General features: G+C 39.2%; 1 protein-coding gene across 1 annotated transcript in view; it reads right to left on the reverse strand.

Moving 5' to 3' along the window:
* Nucleotides 1–5,365: 5,365 nt before the first annotated feature.
* The window catches only part of LOC139755855 (gem-associated protein 5-like), a 116,242-nt gene continuing 100,231 nt past the window's right edge, over nucleotides 5,366–21,376 (reverse strand). Inside the window, exons 21-25 of the mRNA XM_071674483.1 lie at nucleotides 18,998–19,161; nucleotides 14,226–14,436; nucleotides 10,709–11,089; nucleotides 8,435–8,588; nucleotides 5,366–6,387 (exon numbers count right to left, since the gene is read on the reverse strand). Of these exons, the coding sequence (XP_071530584.1) occupies nucleotides 5,510–6,387; nucleotides 8,435–8,588; nucleotides 10,709–11,089; nucleotides 14,226–14,436; nucleotides 18,998–19,161 (1,788 nt within the window). The 3' untranslated portion in view covers nucleotides 5,366–5,509. The remainder of the gene's footprint in view (nucleotides 6,388–8,434; nucleotides 8,589–10,708; nucleotides 11,090–14,225; nucleotides 14,437–18,997; nucleotides 19,162–21,376) is intronic.

Genomic DNA, 21,376 nt, shown 5'->3' on the forward strand with positions numbered 1-21,376 from the left:
GTGGTTCTCACAATGTTGTATGGTTGCAAGGTGTGGGCTATGGATAGAGTTGTGCGCAGGAGGGTGGATGTGCTAGAAATGAGATGTTTGAGGACAATATGTGGTGTGAGGTGGTTTGATCGAGTAAGTAATAATAGGGTAAGAGAGATGTGTGGTAATAAGAAGAGTGTGGTTAAGCGAGCAGAAGAGGGTGTTTTGAAATGGTTCGGTTACATGAAGAGAATGAATGAGGAAAGATTGACCAAGAGGATATATGTGTCAGAGGTGGAAGGAACGAGGAGAAGTGGGAGACCAAATTGGAGGTGGAGAGATGGAGTGAAAAAGATTTTGAGTGATCGGGGCCTGAACATGCAGGAGGGTGAAAGACGTGCAAGGAATAGAGTGAATTGGAACAATGTGGTATACTGGGATCGACGTGCTGTCAATGGATTGAACCAGGGCATGTGAAGCATCTGGGGTAAACCATGGAAAGTTCTGTGGGGCCTGGATGTGGAAAGGGAGCTGTGGTTTCGGTGCATTATTATATGACAGCTAGAGACTGAGTGTGAACGAATGGGGCCTTTGTTGTCTTTTCCTAGAACTACCTCGCACACATGAGGGGGGGAGAGGGTTGTTATTACATGTGTGGCTGGGTGGCGATGGGAATGAATAAAGGCAGACAGTATGAATTATGTACACGTGTATATATGTATATGTCTGTGTGTGTATATACATGTATACATTGAGATGTATAGGTATGTATATTTGCGTGTGTATATTTGTGTGTGTATGTGGGTGGGTTGGGCCATTCTTTCGTCTGTTTCCTTGCGCTACCTCGCTAACGCGGGAGACAGCGACAAAGCAAAAAAAAAAAATAAATAAATAAATAAATAAAGTGTGTAGGTATGTATATGTGAATATGTAGACATGTATGTATATACATGTGTATGTGGGTGGGATGAGCAATTCTTTCGTCTGTTTCCTTATGCTACCTCGCTAACGCGGGAGACAGCAACAAAGTAATACAAAAAGAAAAAAGTATTACCTTCCATGTTTTTTTTTTTTTTTTTTTTTTTATACTTTGTCGCTGTCTCCCGCGTTTGCGAGGTAGCGCAAGGAAACAGATGAAAGAAATGGCCCCCCCCCCCATACACATGTACATACACACGTCCACACACGCAAATATACATACCTACACAGCCTTCCATGGTTTACCCCAGACGCTTCACATGCCTTGCTTCAATCCACTGACAGCACGTCAACCCCTGTATACCACATGACTCCAATTCACTCTATTTCTTGCCCTCCTTTCACCCTCCTGCATGTTCAGGCCCCGATCACACAAAATCCTTTTCACTCCATCTTTCCACCTCCAATTTGGTCTCCCTCTTCTCCTCGTTCCCTCCACCTCCGACACATATATCCTCTTGGTCAATCTCTCCTCACTCATTCTCTCCATGTGCCCAAACCATTTCAAAACACCCTCTTCTGCTCTCTCAACCACGCTCTTTTTATTTCCACACATCTCTCTTACCCTTACGTTACTTACTCGATCAAACCACCTCACACCACACATTGTCCTCAGACATCTCATTTCCAGCACATCCATCCTCCTGCGCACATCTCTATCCATAGCCCACGCCTCGCAACCATACAACATTGTTGGAACCACTATTCCCTCAAACATACCCATTTTTGCTTTCCGAGATAATGTTCTCGACTTCCACACATTTTTCAAGGCTCCCAAAATTTTCGCCCCCTCCCCCACCCTATGATCCACTTCCGCTTCCATGGTTCCATCCGCTGACAGATCCACTCCCAGATATCTAAAACACTTCACTTCCTCCAGTTTTTCTCCATTCAAACTCACCTCCCAATTGACTTGACCCTCACCCCTACTGTACCTAATAACCTTGCTCTTATTCACATTTACTCTCAACTTTCTTCTTCCACAAACTTTACCAAACTCAGTCACCAGCTTCTGCAGTTTCTCACATGAATCAGCCACCAGCGCTGTATCATCAGCGAACAACAACTGACTCACTTCCCAAGCTCTCTCATCCCCAACAGACTTCATACTTGCCCCTCTTTCCAGGACTCTTGCATTTACCTCCCTTACAACCCCATCCATAAACAAATTAAACAACCATGGAGACATCACACACCCCTGCCGCAAACCTACATTCACTGAGAACCAATCACTTTCCTCTCTTCCTACACGTACACATGCCTTACATCCTCGATAAAAACTTTTCACTGCTTCTAACAACTTGCCTCCCACACCATATATTCTTAATACCTTCCATGTTGTTTCCATCATTTCTCAAGGGGTTCATGAAATATGCATCCAGATTTGTAAAACTTGTTGGCATCATTTTTAAAAAAATTTTCACATTTGACTGCAGTTTCCTGCATTAGTGAAGTAGCACCAGGGGCAGATGAAGAAAGGCTGGATCCACTCACATCTATTCTCTAGGTGTCATGTGCAATGTGCTGTAACCACAGCTCCCTATCTACAACCAAGCACCACAAACCATTCCATGGTTTACCCAAGATGCTTCAAGTGCCCTGGTTCAGTCCACTGACTGCTCATTGAAAACTAATTCAAGCCTGGGCCCATTGTTTTGGCACTGTATGCAACCTACTCTCATTAGTCCTGAATTTAACAGGACTGGTTGATAAATATCAAATAATAAGTGTGTTTAAATGACTAAAATCTTTCTTCTATTTGATGCAATCAACTATGAAAAAAGTATAGTTCAGTCCTACAAGACAAAATGAGAAAGAGAAGAGACTTGGGGGGGACGAAGTTAAAATGACAGTACAACATTCACCTGCAAAGAAGATAGAAGTCGTATTGTATACTTTATTGAGTAAATATTTTAGAAAGGAAATATCCATAAACTTCTGTGGAACAAGATAACAGTTTTCAAAGCCTGAATTATCTAAAAAAAAAATAATGTGTTGAATATCCATTCATACAAGACCACATGTATAAAAACTATTGATATATATATTACTTGAAATAACATTGTATTTAAATCCAAGGGTGAGATATAAGTATGAACACTTTCATGTCCTTCCTCTAAGAGTAACAAGATGTATAAATGCAATTCAAAAAATTCAACAGGATAGTATACATATATAAAGAATATGTCTTTAAATTATTTTTTCTTTTACATAAGACCCCATAGAAATTTTAAATTTTTAAAAGTTTTTGGAATTCCAGCATATTTATAATCTCCTATAAAAGATATAAAAAAAGTCCATTAAAACTTACTGTTTCATGAAATATCTAAAAGATGTTAAAGTAACCGTGATTTCAAAATGAAAGGTACTACTCTTGGTATGCATTACATACACTTATATGTAACATACTGAAATAATATTAAGATTCTGGGGGACAGATTTTGCTCATACATATTTCAAAAAATCTTGACTACTTGGTTATACCAAATACAGATCTTACCTGAGTTTCATGCTAATCAACAAAACGTATTCTTCATCAATACAACATTTTCTGCAAAATGTAAATCATATACTGTTAATGATGGTCTATAAACTTTTATGTCTCCATATCAAATGTGAAGAAGAGTAAATTTTCCTTATACACATCTTTAAACTACATGAATTACCTTGAACCTTAAGAAGTTATTTATAATTAAGTCTGTGCAAAAAGCTCAACAATTACAATTTAAATTAAGGCTTTTATGCATTATGATTTATATGTGGAACAAATACTATTACTTGCTTATGGTGAGGCTGCAGCATGTGTAGGAGCATTCAGTTACCCTGTGTTAATGAAAGTGGAAGAATTTATCATTTGCTTGCTGTTCTTGTATTTAGTTATGCTTTTGCTATTTCTGTTCTGGTTGATGCTTTCCTCTGCTAGTTACTAATCATGAGCCCTAAGTTCCACCATTAACAAAAGGTGTTTATTCTTGCTTAGTTCAAGAAAATCCCTCAGTTCAACAGTTCAAGATTTCAAGATGTATTAGCAGGACCAAGTTCATAATATGAACCCTTTGTTTTCTTCCAGTTAACGTCCTCCTTTCTCAAAATTTTGGGTCTGGTTGACTAAGGAGGACTGGTAAGGAAATTCTTTTTCTTTCATTGTTTCAAACTATTCGCCATTTCCCGCGTTAGCGAGGTAGCGTTAAGAATGGCATCTACAGTGGTTTGGACAAGGAATTGTTCAATGAAATAAGAGATGGAATGGATGCTGCTATTGCAACTCCACCAACATCACTTCTCCCAACTGTACACTATGAATGCATAGTGTAAACTGGTTTCTTCTGTAAGTCTGCCCCTGAACTGCAAGAGGCAGTTAGTCAGGCTCTTGAAGAAGAAAACAAGCCTTCACTTATTATTGTGATGATCAACCCTGGAGCTCAACGCAAAGTTCAAGACTTTGACAGGCTGACACGCTCCAAACTTTAAGTCAGAAGAATATGATGCATTTGCATTTCAAAATATCAACAACATGTGAATGAATAATTGTTTTGTATTTTTCTTTGTGTTCACAAACAAGGATTAACTGAATCCTTATTGGTTTTATACATAACTTTTTGGCTTTTGTGGGAAGGCAGCAGATTTATTTTAACTATATTTGATAACATTATATTGTTAAATATTATTAGGGATTTATCCCTGGGGATAGGGGAGAAAGAATACTTCCCATATATTCCTTGCATGTTGTAGAAGGCGACTAAAAGGGGAGGGAGCGGGTGGCTGGAAATCCTCCCCTCTCATCTTTTTTAATTTTCCAAAAGAAGGAACAGGATAAGGAAATGATAACCTATTATGGATGGGTAAACCAAAGTAAACCAAACCCACCTTTTCTATAAGGAATGATAGGGAAAAAAAGGAAGTTGAACTTAGCCCTGCCAGTACATCTCAAAATCTCGTTTGCTGCTACATTTCTTGCTTACAAGCAAGATTATGGGTCTTTTCTTTCTGAGAAAACTCCTCAGAACCCCTGGTTAGTTGGTGGTAGAAAAAAAAATCACCCAGTAACGAAAAAGCGAAATTACTAAGCACAAGGACAGCAAGCAAATGCTACAACCGTCTACTCTCAATACCATAGGGTAACATGCGGCAAATATTACCATAACATGCTGCCAAACATACGACATACCCACCATAAACAAGTAATAGTATTTGTCTCACAAACAAAACCTTACATATGAAAGCCTTATTTCAAAAGGACATTGTTGAATTTTTTTTGGTAGTAAAGACTGTATAGGTATGCATATTCTGTAAAAAAAAAAAAAAAGACAACTTCCTTCTGTAACATTCTGGAAGCTACATACTTTGATATTTTTGTATCACTTCTGGGAGAAGTGAAACAAATTATTTAAGGAGTAGAACTAAGAATACCTCTGCCAAAAACAAATGTGAGGATTTATTATACAAGCATCTTTGATATTATCCATGGTTGTAGTTGCAGAAGAGAACGGTGTGCCATAGGTCATATAAATATATAAACAGTACACAAAACTAAACTAAATTACTAAGTATATGAATAAAATCACTGAGATTTAGTATCATGAAAAGACACTTTACACTGTAGTGCCTTAACATCATCTTCTTTGAAGTCTCCTCTTTCCCTAACCTTCAAAATTATTTCTTGTAGTAGTAAACTAGGACTGCACCACCCTGAACTGGGCCCTAGCATATCTTCAACTGTTGCTGAATTTGTTTCAATACTATCAAGATAAAAATGCAAACAAGCTATTAATTCATTTTTGGACTGGGGTAGCCGAAATCCTTTCCCTGGTTCCACTGTATTAGGCATCTTCAAAAACTCTTTATACTCCTGATCTTCTTCAGTTGTCTTTGGCTCTTTTATGTCTTTACATGTCTTCCCATGTCTAGTTGATTCAAGTTGCTGATGGACTTCTTTATATTCTTTTCTCTTAGGTCTTGTACCCTCTTCATCATGAACCATTCCCTGTTCAGCAATTTCAGCTTGATTGAAATTTTTGTCATATGCTTTTCTTTGTTCTGCTGTCTCAGAATGTTTTAGGTCTTTACTCTCCTCTCCTTGTTCACTTCTCTCTAGCTGTTCAATGTTCCCTATCTCACTCTGATTTGATGATAATCTAATATGTGAGAACTCTGTTTCTATGAAATCCTGGTCCGTCACAACAGATTGAGAAGGCAGAGGTACTGTTCCACATGCCAATAACTTATCCTGAATTGGTCTTATTTCTTCAACCTCATCAATTTTATTTGCTGAAGAGTAATACTGTAGCACTGACCAAGATTCATCACTCTGAAGGAAGGAGTGTAAAATAGACAGTTCTGCAGTGTAGTACAGCCAACATAGCTGACGAATACTTGAAGGCAGATCTCTACTTTCCTGCCCTTCCATTGAAGCTCCAAGTGATGTTAAGTCATGCACTCCTGGAAGGGGAAAAAAAATGACCACTGTAATTATATAATTTTCAGTAAAATAAATCTTCAAACTACTATACTACTTAAGAGATGCCTTATCCCCCTAAGGAAAAATAATGACACAACTGAGTTATCAAAATAGGCAAAATAATAATCTGTTTTATCATTAATGGAAAGAAATAAAAAATATCATATAACAGTCATTTTATAAGAGCACTATCATTCAATAAATTTTCTGGCTGATCATGAGAGCAGCACATGGGGAATCACTCAGGTGGCAAGACACAAGAAAAATGTTTTCAAAAAATGACCACAGAAACACTCCAAGCATGCATTAGACATGTTTCAATGAAAAAGGTCAAGGAAGAGAAAACCCCTCTCTCTGTAATTCAATAATAGTAATAATATTTTTTCTTTTATCTTTATTATACTTAACTGCTGTCTCCTGCGTTAGCGAGGTAGCGCAAGAAAACAGACGAGGAATGGCCCAACCCACCCACATACACATGGATATACATAAACACACACGCACATATGCATACATACACATTTCAACATATACATACACATACATATATGCACATGTACATATCCATACTTGCTGCCTTCATCCATTCCCATCATCACCCCACCACACACGAAATAGCATTTCCCCACTCCTCCCTGCAGTGAGACAGCACCAGGAACAGACAAAAACGGCCACATTCATTCACACTCAGTTGCTTGCTGTCATGTGTAATGCACCAAAACTACAGCTCCCTTTCCACATCCAGGCCCCTACAGACCTTTCCATGGTTTACCCAAGATGCTTCACATGCCCTGGTTCTATCCACTGACAGCATGTCAACCCGGTATACCACATCGTTCCAATTCACTCTATTCTTTGCATGCAGTTCACCCTCCTGTATGTTCAGGCCCCAATCACTCAAAATCTTTTTCACTCCATCCTTCCACCTCCAATTTGGTCTCCCGCTTCTTCTTCCCTCTACCTCTGACACATATATCCTCTTTGTCAATCTTTCCTCACTCATTCTCTCCATGTGGCCCAACCATTTCAATACACCCTCTTCTGCTCTCTCAACCACTCTCTTTTTATTAACAAACATCTCTCTTACCCTTTCATTACTTACTTGATCAAACCACCTCACACCACATATTGTCCTCAAACATCCACCCTCCCCCACACAACCCTATCTAGAGCCCATGCCTCGCAATCATATAACACTGTTAGAACAACTGTTCCTTCAAACATACCCATTTTTGCTCTCCAAAATATCGTTCTCGCCTTCCACACATTCTTCAACACTCCCAGAACTTTCGCCCCCTCCCCCACCCTGTGACTCACTTCTGCTTCCATGGTTCCATCCACTGCTAAATCCACTCCAACATATCTAAAACACTTCACTTCCTCCAGTTTTTCTCCGTTCAAACTTACCTCCCAGTTAACTTGTCCCTCAACCCTACTGAACCTAATAACCTTGCTCTTATTCACATTTACTCTCAACTTTCTTCTTTCACACACTTTACCAAACTCAGTCACCAACTTCTAAAGCTTCTCACCCAAATCAGCCACCAGAGCTGTATCATCAGCAAACAACAACTGACTCACTTCCCAAGCCCTCTCATCCACAACAGACTGCATACTTGCTCCTCTCTCCAAAACTCTTGCTTTCACCTCCCTAACCACTCCATCCATTAACAAATCAAACAACCATGGAGATATCATGCACCCCGCTGCAAACAGCTATTCACTATTTCATGTGTGGCGGGGTGGCAATGGGAATGGATGAAGGTAGCAAGTATGAATATGTACATATGTATATGTTTGTGTATGTATATGTATGTACATGTTGAAATGTATAGGTATGTATATGTGTGCGTATGGGCGTTTATATGTATACATGTGTATGTAGGTGGGTTGGGCCATTCTTTAAACTGTTTCCTTGCGTTACCTCGATAACGTGGGAGATGGCGATTAAAAATATTGTTAATGGGATGGCCTTGATTAGGGCCTCAGTTGCCTGCGCTGTCTCAGTTAAAATAAAGATAAACTCACCTCTGGGAAGCAATGCATGTGTAAGATGTAAGAGCTGGTCATGTTTACCCCAATATAATGCATAATTTAAGGCTGCAGTGAGATGCTGCTCCCAAGCCCCAAGGGAAGTGCTCAGAAGACACTCACTCAGAGCCACCGACACTAGGAACCAAAGCTGGAAATACATAAAGATAATGTGTCCATTACAAGACATTAGTTCAAGAAAACATTTACCCAGCTAACAATCTGCATGCCCCACAATTTTTATACCACAGTACCTTCATTTACATAGCATACTTTGTATGGTATTTTGGTCCTACTCAACTCCACATATACTTTCTGTCTTTGAAGTGGAAATTGGTGCATGAAATGTGCAGGCATTCATTTTACACAAGAAAAGTTACAGAACTAGAATGAAAATATTTTTGTCACAGAGCACAAAGAGTTGATTTATAAAGGCTCCATCTCTTGAAGCTTCTCTAATGTCACACAACTTTTAAAATTCTCTATGCTGGAGCATTCAATATTTAGGTCTATTTCATTCATTCCACACTGCTATACTGTAAAGTACATCTTAAAATCCTTTTAACTGGTTTTGTGTTGAATTTCATTTTGCATCCTCTGGTTGTTCCATCCCTACATCTTTCACCGAATTTTTCACCAGCTACATTGTTAATATGAGTAAAAAATTAAAAGTTTATTGTCAGATCAACCCTCACTCTTCTCTCCTCCATGCTACACAAATCTATGGTCTCTATCCTCAGGCATCTCACCATACTCCATACATACACTCAAAATCCTGACAAACCAATCAACAAATCAGTCATCCTCTTTCTTGAGAAATTCAACTGAAATTCCATTCACTCCTGTCACCTTGCCACATTTCATCTTATGAAAGGCTTTCATTCCTCTCCTCTCTTGACAAAACCACTTGCCATTACTTGCAAAGCTCTTGACCCAAAGCTCTGCCACCCTGTCATCAAACATGTTCAACAATTCTTCTAGATAGTCGATCCAGCTCCTTTTCACAGCCTATTACCTCTTTCCCATTCGCCCCTTTCACTGGTTTCCATTTGTTCTCTTGTTTTTCTCACACTAATAACCTCCTACCATAATATGTTATTCTCTCTGAAATTTGTTAATACCCACTGTCACAAACTTTCAGCTGCCCTCTTTTTCAGCACCTGCAACTTTCTCTGGACTTCTTGTCACTTACTCTAGTAAATCTCCCTGATCATATGCACTCCATTCTTGTAAGTACCACCTATTCACCTCTCTTTCTTCTTTTACTAGCTACTTCACATCATCATCCCACCATTCACTACACTTTCTCACCTGCACACCTCCCATATGCCACACACTTGCACAAGGCAGCACTGCTTCCCATTTTTCACTCACTCCCCTAGCTTATTCACTCTCACCTTTTTCCATTCTTCACTCAATTTTTCCTGGTATTTCTTCACAAAGGTCACTTTTCCAAGCTCACTTCCACCATCCTGTTCTCACTCACTTCATTTCTTCTTTTCCAAAAACCTTGACAAACCTTCATCATCACCACCAGCTGCCCCTCTCAGCACATTAACATCCAAGAGTCTCTCTTTTGCCTGCCTATAAACCGTATCACTCTAAAAATGCCTGCTGAACATCTTTCCTACACACTCACATAAACTCATGCATGTCCCCCTTTCTAAACAAGGTATTCCCAATTGCCCATCCCTTTTCAGCATGCTACACCACAAACTGTTTGCCATTCTTATTCACATTATTAGGTACCACATATCCCCCAATTAAACCCTCAACTGCCACATTACTCATGTTCACATATAAATCACCCATCACTAATACCTGATCTGCACCAAAGATGCTGACCCATTCACTCAGCAGCTCCCAAAACACCCGCCTCTCTTAACTGCCCTTCTTAAGGCTAGAAGCATAAGCACTAACAACAGCCATTCTCTTGTAATCCACTCTCATTTTTACCCATATCAGTCTGGAGCTCATTTCCTTACTCTCAGACATTCCTACAATTCCTGCTTCAGCAATAGTGCTACACCTTCCTTAGCTTTTGTCCTTACATCAACTTCTGACTTTACCCTTAAGACATTTCCAAACCATACTGAAAAGATTACTAATCCTAATGATGACAAGGGTTCTAGAACCATCTTTTTTAACTTATTCTTTCCCGTAAGAACAAAGTACAATCATGCTGTAAATTCTAAGGGACAAGTGTGCTTGATAAAATAAAATAAAAGCATAAGTATTGTTCAAATTTTTACCATGTACAAATTACAGTACCTGCTTAACAGAGGTAGGCATCTGCTGTGTAGAAAAGTTGTGTGTAACTGTCTCATACAACTGAGGAAATTTTTCTTGAGTGATCCCATGGACCAACCACTCCTCTTTGACTCTTTCCAGCAATGGAATCCACAGAGATGAATCAAGACCATTTTTTGCAGATGCAATTATCATTTTCTCCCCGGAGGAGCCTTTGATATTATCCTCATCTTTGGCAATATTAGTTACACTTATATATTTTTCAATGTCATTTTCCTGATTTGCCTGGTTCATTAGATCCTTTCTACTCCTGAGGAGGTAATTCTTGAATCCTTTCTCATTAGTGACCTGCTGCAGCAGACTCAGTACAACACAGTGGCAGCATGATATTGCCTGGAACCACTGCCAAACGAAAAAATAAAATTAATATACTTTGGGGGGTTAAACAGGTTAACTATGAACTCTGGAAAGTTATCATGAAATCATTTGAAAGGTTTAAATACTGTAAGTCTGTGTAATTACCTATTTTCACAGAATGGAAAAGGAGTTGTATGCTCGTGAGGCTAAATCACTTGAACATTCTCTACTAACATACAACTTACTAAATATATGAATGCTGTTTCCTAAACCATGTCCTGAAAGGTTTAACTAGTGTAAGTGTGTGTAATTACCCATTTTCACAGAATGGGAAAGGAATTCTATGCCTGTGAGGCTAAATCTCTTGAACATTCGCTACTAACATACAATTTACTAAATATATGAATGCTGTTTCCTTAACCAAGTCCTTAGTCATTCTACTCTATTCATCTACCACTCTTACATTGTCTCTTCAAATCCTTTTTAACGAGCTTCCTTAATTTCATGATAAGTCCTCTAATTGCTCTTTCCCTACACCTCTCAAAGAACTGAACTAGTACTAACCATTCCACTGATCAGGTCACCCCCTCACTCTTCTGTCAATGGTGGGCAAATTCATTTATAGCCTCTAACCTTTCCCTGTCACTTAACTCTTAGTTCTGGTACCATCTTTGTTGCCCTCCTTACCTTCTCTATTTGCTCTTTGAGTTTTTTTATGTGCAGTGACCAAACTTGAGAAGCATATGAACAGCTCACTAAATATTTCCTTATCCATTCACCTGAATGCTACTCTAATATTTACCAGCAAGCAGTTCATCTCCCTATCTCTTCTCTTCATACAGCACTCTGCCAACAGATTAGGGACAATATCAGCTCCCAAGTCCTTCTCACACACAGACTCATGCACCATTTTTCCTTTCACCCACTTTTCAGCTAGATCCCTCAGTGTATAAGTATCAACCTCTGTGTCTCTGACTTTCTCCATACTCTTTCTTTAAGCTGTGTGCTCTGTATTTTTCTAAACCTTCCAATAAGTAGCTCAAAAACTTCCTTGATTGCCTCATACCTTACAAAGCATATTATTCTTTAAACTGCCTCACTTAATCTCCTGAGCACTTCTGTTCCTCTCCATCACTGTTCACGCTCAGCATCTGTTGATATGCAGCCAAAACTGTTCCTTCTAAACCTCCCCGTCCACTACTGCCAATAGTCTATGTAGGCGAGTTAGTTTTTTCTGCAACTAGACAACTATTAATGTTTCTCATTCTGCACTTACCTGCCCTCTATTTTCAACAGATTCTGTATGGTATGACTAAAATGGAATGAAGAAGGTAACAAAAGGGTGTATGAGAAATTCGGTATGGTAGGGAATGCAATAAAAAGAATTGCAGAGAAGCAGAGTGGATGAAATGTAATACTATGAGGTGGTATGGGCACGTGGAAAGAATTCAAGAGAGGGAGTTTACAAGGAGAGTTTATGATAGCTTAATTAAAGAGGTTGGTGTGAGAAGAAGGCCACCTGCAACATGGGGAAGTAGAGGGGAAGAGTATTGGAGGGAGAGAAATGGAGAAAGAATGCATGGAATGGTGTATGTGAGGGAAGCATGTAGAGACAGGGACAATTGGAGACAATTGCTGTGGCCACCTTTTGACAGGGGTCCCCACTGGAAACAGGCATCAGAGATATTGATAAATAGATATATACAGATAGACAGATGTCTTCTCCTTACCTATGTATCTCCTAAAACCCCTCTGCTATTATTTCTGTGAGTGTCTGTGTGAGTATGTGTAACTGGCATCTAAGATACCTGTCTAGTAATGGCCACAAAGTACTCTTTGCTACTATTATAATCTCAAATCACTAACAAGAGACTACACATTACCAATGCAGCTTGATTACCATCAATTTTTGTCTTCTTTTCCTAATTTGCTCCTCCTTTTCTTATCTTTATATATAATTCATACAGCAATGACCCATCTTTTCACATATACTATCTTTGTACAAAGCAAATCAGAAATACTACAACTGTATTTCCAGAAAAGCCAAACTACTGTGAAGAATCCTTCAGCAAAGTCTTAAACATTACTGCAGATTTTCTAATGCCTACAATTGAAGCAATGCTCAATGAACTCACGTTGAAGAAAAGATTCAATACAAAATTCTTCCATGCTTATGGAAAGCAACTTGCAATATCCTGTATAGCACAAATATGGAACCCTTGTACTTCCTCATCCTTATAAATGATACCTTTATGAATGCACCAGTAAAATGTACATAGAAAATTCAACCTTGCCGGTATCAGCACAGATAGCAGTTCTCCTGATTACAGGGCTCTACAAAACAACCTTAAGAGCCCAAAGAACTGGTCCACCACCACCAAATAACAATCAACAAAAGCAAAACTATACTCATGGACATCCTCCTCAATTACAACCTTCTCCGATCTCCTAAACTTCTCATTGTCACTTTGGACAACAATCTAAGCTTGAATGAAAATGTCAGTTCCAGCATCTAATCCACCAGCTATCACATAAACATTCTTCATATACTCAACATAATATGGACAGAATGAACCTGAACTCAAGAGCATCTACATGCTTTTAATCTTGCTTATCTTACCTATGTTTCCCTGCCTGGTTCTTCTTATTCATGACAAAACAGGAGTTACCAGAAAAGGTGCAGAAAAGAGTGTACAAGATCATCTGTGGTCCTTCTTCCACCACTGTCAAGAGGCACTCATCACCTATGTCAATTGCCTGGACTTCATCCAATAAGAGGGGAAGAAACTAATGGACTACCCTCACCAACATCTCCTTCGACATGAAATCCCTCATTCCCAAGTTGCTTTTCATTAACAAAACCAGTCTGAGCCCGTCCCAGTCAAAAGTACAGCCTCGTCAATAATCAAACTGCCTCCAAAATGTTTGTGAAGAGAATGTCTATCTAATCCATTCCTTTTATGATAGCTCCAACATCTGTGTGTAATTTCTTTTATATATTTAGCCTTCAACTGAAGTTCATACAACTGTATACAAATTATTAACATTTTTTTCATATTACATGACAGCAAAAAAAAAATCTTAACAGATTATATGAAATTCAACTTATTACAATACTTGGTATGCTGAATACAAGAAAATTGTACATAAACTATTCTGATGTTTACAAGAGGATACTCACAATAAGTTTAGGTAAATGACTCAGGAACGGCTCAATCTTTATGTGATCATGCCTGAGACATGCTTCCTTAAGGGCTAAAAGTCCAACTGAATTTGCTAAACTTGGATTCTGTGATTGTTCATATAGCTTGGCTGAGAGAAATAAAGACCCAGGATCACTCCGCCGAGCCAATGTGCGTGCAGCATCTTCTAACTGACCAATACTCAGTTGCCTGAAAGATAAATCTGAAAAGTTCTCACACAAGTCAGAAAAATTCATTATGAGCAAAAAAATTTTAAATCACAAGTATTACAGCAACATCCTTTATGCCACTTATACATAGATAATGAGTTTGCAACCTTCAGGATTATGTATATTCTGTTCCAATTAAGAACTTAAGATCATGATAAAATATGATCCCATCTACAGATGGTATGCTTAACCTTAAAGCATACCACTGTTTGACACTCATGGATATGCAAATGTTGACCCAAAGATGAATGCACATACATGAGCACACCAACAAAACAAGTAAAACATGTAGTACAGCATAGCTAAGATTTTGTAAAATGTTCTACATTCCTGTGAGAAATATTCTTTCTAATGTCCATACACACACACACTAATATGCATATCCCTTAGAAAAAACAAAAAGCTCACATGAGCTGGTATTGCTCACAATTTTCAAAATAGGCTTAATTTTCAAAATTGGAAAAACCTGGAAAACTATGAAATTCAGAGAAAAATGTATATGCTGAACCACTCATAATTCACTGGTTGTATCTAAAATTTGACCCAATTCTGCAAAAATATGAAGAACTGGGTATTTGATGAAATCTTTACTTCCAATAACTGGCCAACTTAGATGTAGTCAGAGCTGCTAAACAGCTCTGAAAAGGTGACCAACCAAGAACAATCCTTGACAAACTTAGTTTAAAGAGGTTTTGTGGTATCAGAGGAGAGGATTTAATGGATTTTAAGCAAACTAAACCTAATGTGCATGACGAAAAAAATATCAAAACCGTATATTTCACGAATCCTATAATACATACAACCTATACAATTCAAAATCTACAATTCAAATTTGAGCCAATTCTGCATTTTTGAGCCAATTTTGCCTTAAAGCTATTTGAAAAAAATTCTATTTCTAGCAACAGGAACCATCTTGAAAAGTGACTAGGTCAACAGACACAATTTTGGAAAAGACCAAGCAAGGACATCTCTGCCAAGTTTACTTCTAACTAGCTCAGAAGTTTCAAAGGAAATGTGAAAAGTTAGTAAACAGACAGTGACGATGAAAGACAGAAACCACAAATGATGGACACAAAATGATTGTGAAAAATTAAACTGCCTTTGGCCTGGTGAGCTAAAGGAGGTCTAGATGAACCTATAATGCTCACCTGGCTATCATATGCGAGTTAATGACAAGACTGACTAAATTTGCATTCCTGCCAAAAAATCTAGAAAACTCCACATTTCACAAACTCTTATATGTTAAACACAATTTTTTTGGTACAATACAATTTCAAAGCTAAGTTCTGCCTGCAATATATTTCTAAACTTGATAAAAATGTCTTTCTTGGATAGTAGTCAGGGCTGTCACACAAAAGCTTGAAAATGAATATTCCTCATACCATCCCTAACAAGTTCAGGTTAAACTGGCCCTGTGTTTCAGAGAAAAATATCTTTATTCAAATTTTTGCCAAAACTGCCTTTTGACACCTGTTAACTCAAACTCCCTCATGGAGGTGGCCATGGCAATAGTCTCTCCACAACTGGTAAACTACAGTGCCACACCTGTAACAGGCCATTGGAAGATGGCAACTCTAATGCAGTTTTTAAGGAGGCTCCTAACTAATGTTCCTACTGACTAATTCTACCTAACACTCCTTACTGGCCTAGTCCATATTATGGGAATAATTGAAAGTGTTTGAAGAGGCTCCTCCCTAATGTTCTGACTGACTACTTCTTCCTAACACGCCTTCTTGACCTAATCTATATTATGGGAATAACTGAAAACGAAGTAAATTTCACACGAAAGAGAAAATGTTAAACAACTCACACTCATATACCTGCAACTCAAACAAGAGCTAATTCCTCTTTAAAAGAAAAAAGTTATGGCAAGTCATGGCAAGATATTTTCGAGTCTAGTAATCAGTAGCCATCTTGGATGGTGGTTAGGGTCACTGGACTCACTTTTTGACCATCTTTGCCTAGTTGGGTTCAACATGACCCACTATTTCCACCAGAAAAACTGAAATTGGAAAATTAATGTTGTAAAGGTAATGAGGGCAGAATTTTTCCCAAGCCTTTCTTATGACATGATTGAAAAATCCAATATAGTATCACTTGTATACTACACAAGGTAAGGGAACTTTGGCTTCCAAGTCTTTCTTCAGTTCCTTATAAACTTAAGAAATCTACCAGCATCCCTAAAGATTGGTAAGGTTTGCAAAGGAACAAGAACTACCTCTGGGATGATGCCCCCTAGCTCGGTATCTCCGAGTGTATCACAGTAAAATGTGGATGGCTGGAACAAACTAAATGATGAGAAAGTTCTGGAGATTGGGCCCCATGAGCACAGAATTTTCTCCCCCTACTGTATAAATGAGACTTTTACATCAGTCATGGGGATTAGTTCCTGCTTTCCCCATCAAGACATGCAGTTATCAGCACCTACTGACAAGAACTGCCGACTGAGAAAAAAAAATGCACTGTGGAGAATACCTTCAAATTGTATACCTCTAAACAGGTTGAAATACTGTCTCATAAGTTTACAAAAGTCCCATCTATAATTACCTACTTGTACAGTGCAGGGAGAGAGTTTAACAGTAAATCTAAGTTCATAAACAAACCTTCCACAAAAGACAAATTAAAAAGGAAAACACCAAAGTACAAATGAACATATAAATATGGATACAGAAATGTACAAACACACACACACACATTTATATATATAATTAGGTACAGTAGGGTTGAGGGTCAAGTCAATTGGGAGGTAAGTTTGAATGGAGAAAAACTGAGGAAGTAAAGTGTTTTAGATATCTGGGAGTGGATCTGGCAGCGGATGGAACCATGGAAGTGGAAGTGGATCATAGGGTGGGGGAGGGGGCGAAAATCCTGGGAGCCTTGAAGAATGTGTGGAAGTCGAGAACATTATCTTGGAAAGCAAAAATGGGTATGTTTGAAGGAATAGTGGTTCCAACAATGTTGTATGGTTGCGAGGCGTGGGCTATGGATAGAGTTGTGCGCAGGAGGATGGATGTGCTGGAAATGAGATGTTTGAGGACAATGTGTGGTGTGAGGTGGTTTGATCGAGTAAGTAACGTAAGGGTAAGAGAGATGTGTGGAAATAAAAAGAGTGTGGTTGAGAGAGCAGAAGAGGGTGTTTTGAAATGGTTTGGTCATATGGAGAGAATGAGTGAGGAAAGATTGACCATGAGGATATATGTCGGAGGTGGAGGGAACGAGGAGAAGTGGGAGACCAAATTGGAGGTGGAAAGATGGAGTGAAAAAGATTTTGTGTGATCGGGGCCTGAACATGCAGGAGGGTGAAAGGAGGGCAAGGAATAGAGTGAACTGGACCGATGTGGTATACCGGGGTTGACGTGCTGTCAGTGGATTGAATCAGGGCATGTGAAGCGTCTGGGGTAAACCATGGAAAGCTGTGTAGGTATGTATATTTGCGTGTGTGGACGTATGTATACACATGTGTATGGGGTGGGTTGGGCCATTTCTTTCGTCTGTTTCCTTGCGCTACCTCGCAAACGCGGGAGACAGCGGCAAAAAAAAAGAAAAAAAAATATCTATATTTTATTTATTTTGCTTTGTCGCTGTCTCCCACGTTTGCGAGGTAGCGCAAGGAAACAGACAAAAGAAATGGCCCAACCCACCCCCATACACATGTATATACATACACGTCCACACACTCAAATATACATACCCATACATCTCAATGTACACATATATATACACACACAGACACATACATATATACCCATGCACACAATTCACACTGTCTGCCTTTATTCATTCCCATCGCCACCTCGCCACATATGGAATAACATCCCCCTTTCCCCTCATGTGTGCGAGGTAGCTCTAGGAAAAGACAACAAAAGCCCCATTCGTTCACACTCAGTCTCTAGCTGTCATGCAATAATGCCCGAAACCACAGCTCCCTTTCCACATCCAGGCCCCACACGACTTTCCATGGTTTACCCTAGACGCTTCACATGCCCTGGTTCAATCCATTGACAGCACGTCGACCCCGGTATACCACATCGATCCAATACACTCAATTCACTTGCCCGCCTTTCACCCTCCTGCATGTTCAGGCCCCGATCACTCAAAATCTTTTTCACTCCATCTTTCCACCTCCAATTTGGTCTCCCACTTCTCGTTCCCTCCACCTCCGACACATATATCCTCTTGGTCAATCTTTCCTCGCTCATTCTCTCCATGTGCCCAAACCATTTCAAAACACCCTCTTCTGCTCTCTCAACCACGCTCTTTTTATTTCCACACATCTCTCTTAGCCTTACATTACTTACTTGATCAAGCCACCTTACACCACATATTGTCCTCAAACATCTCATTTCCAACACATCCACCCTCCTGTGCACAACTCTATCCATAGCCCATGCCTCACAACCATATAACATTGTTGGAACCTCTATTCATTCAAACATACCCATTTTTGCTCTCCAAGATAATGTTCTCCACATCCTGTGAAAATATCTAAAACTTTCATTTCAAAACAATCTAGACCAAAATCAAAGAACTTAACAACTCACAGAGCAGCAGCAAGATCAAAGCTTCCTTCATAGATGGCAGAAGCAGCCCAAGTGGTTACAACTTTATCCACCATTTCTTCATTATAGCCAAGACGACACTTGGCTATGGCTATTGCTTCCCGGAAGTGTCGGTATTTCAGCAGCACATCAATGGCTTCCTCAACCTTTCATACAATAAAAAAGTAATACCATTTCAGATGAGTGGAAATAAAGCATTTATGAGGGGTGAGTAGAGATGTGAATGGTTATGTTAGTCCTACTTAATTAAATTAATCAATCAAGTAAGAGAAGAGAAAAAATAAAAAGACAACATGAAAGTAAACTTTTTTCATTTCAACATAAAGGATATTTATTTATTCATTTTATTTTGCTTTGTCGCTGTCTCCCGCATTAGCGAGGTAGTGCAAGGAAACAGATGAAAGAATGGCTCAACCCACCCACATACACATGTATATACATACACATCCACACACGCAATATATACATACCTATACATCTCAACGTATACATATATATACACACACAGACATATACATATATATACATGCACATAATTCATACTGTCTGCCTTTATTCATTCCCATAGCCACCCCGCCACACATGAAATAACAACCCCCCTCCCCCCACATGTGTGCGAGATAGCGCTAGGAAAAGACAACAAAGGCCACATTCATTCACACTGTCTCTAGCTGTCATGTATAATGCACTGAAACCACAGCTCCCTTTCCACATCCAGGCCCCACAAAACTTTCCATGGTTTACCCCAGACACTTCACATGCCCTGATTCAATCCATTGACGGCACGTCGACCCCGGTATACCACATCGTTCCAATTCACTCTATTCCTTGCACGCCTTTCACCCTCCTGCATCTTCAGGCCCCGATCACACAAAATCTTTTTCATTCCATCTATCCACCTCCAATTTGGTCTCCCACTTCTCGTTCCCTCCACTTCTGACACATATATCCTCTTGGTCAATCTTTCCTCACTCATTCTCTCCATGTGACCAAACCATTTCAATACACCCTCTTCTGCTCTCTCAACCACACTCTTTTTATTACCACACATCTCTCTTACCCTATTATTACTTACTTGGTCAAACCACCTCACACCATATACTGTCCTCAAACATCTCATTTCCAGCACATCCACCCTCCTCCGCACAACTCTATCTATAGCCCACGCCTCGCAACCATATAACATTGTTGGAACCACTATTCCTTCAAACATACCCATTTTTGCTTTCTGAGATAATGTTCTCGACCTCCATACATTCTTCAATGCTCCCAGAACTTTCGCCCCCTCCCCCACTCTATGATTCACTTCCACTTCCATGATTCCATCCACTGCCAAATCCACTCCCAGATATTTGAAACACTTCACTTCCTCCAGTTTTTCTCCATTCAAACTTACCTCCCAGTTGACTTGTTCCCCAACCCTACTGTACCTAATAACCTTGCTCTTATTCACATTTACTCTCTGCTTTCTTCTTTCACACACTTTACCATCTCCATCTCCTTCTCACATCACCACTACTTGTTATTACCTCCCTATCAGCCCCCTTCACAGATGTTCCCATTTGTTCTCTTTTCTTAAGCACTTTATTTACCTCCTTCCAAAATGTCTTTTTATTTTCTCTAAAATCTAATGATACTCTCTCAAACCCAATTCTCAATTACCCTCTTTTTCACCTCTTGCAGCTTTCTCTTGACCTCCTGCCTCTTTTTTTTATACATCTCCCAATCATTCACACTACTTCCCTGCAAAAATCATCCAAACCCCTCTCTCTTCTCTTTCACTAACAATCTTACTTCTTCAGCCTACCACTTACTACCCTTTCCAATCAGCCCACCTCCCATCTTTCTCATGCCACAGGCATCTTTTGCACTAGCCATCACCGCTTCCCTTAATACATCCCATTCCTCCCCACTCCCCTTATGTCATTTGCTCTCACCTTTTTCCATTCTGCACTCAATCTCTCCTGGTTCTTCCTCACACAAGTCTCCTTTCCAAGCTCATTTACTCTCTCCACTCTCTTCACTCCAACATTCTCTCTTCTCTTCATCACTATTAGTAATCACTATTATCACCACCATCATCATGTACTATTCTCATCATCATTTTTTCAAGCACGTTCACTATATTTTACATGAGCAAGGTAATGTACGGAACACATGACAGCCTTAAAGGAAAATCCTTACTTAGCTCTTTCTTCCATTCCTTCATTTTAATGTATTACAGGAGTGGAGGATTTCCAGCACCCTGCTCCTGCTCCTCTCAGTCACCTTCTGTGACATGCAGTAAATATGTGGACATTATTCTTTCTCCTATATCCCCTAGGATAATCATTATTATCATCATCATTATTATTATCATTA

Source organism: Panulirus ornatus, chromosome 2 (assembly GCF_036320965.1).
Source record: "Panulirus ornatus isolate Po-2019 chromosome 2, ASM3632096v1, whole genome shotgun sequence".
In the NCBI taxonomy this organism is placed as follows: domain Eukaryota; kingdom Metazoa; phylum Arthropoda; class Malacostraca; order Decapoda; family Palinuridae; genus Panulirus; species Panulirus ornatus.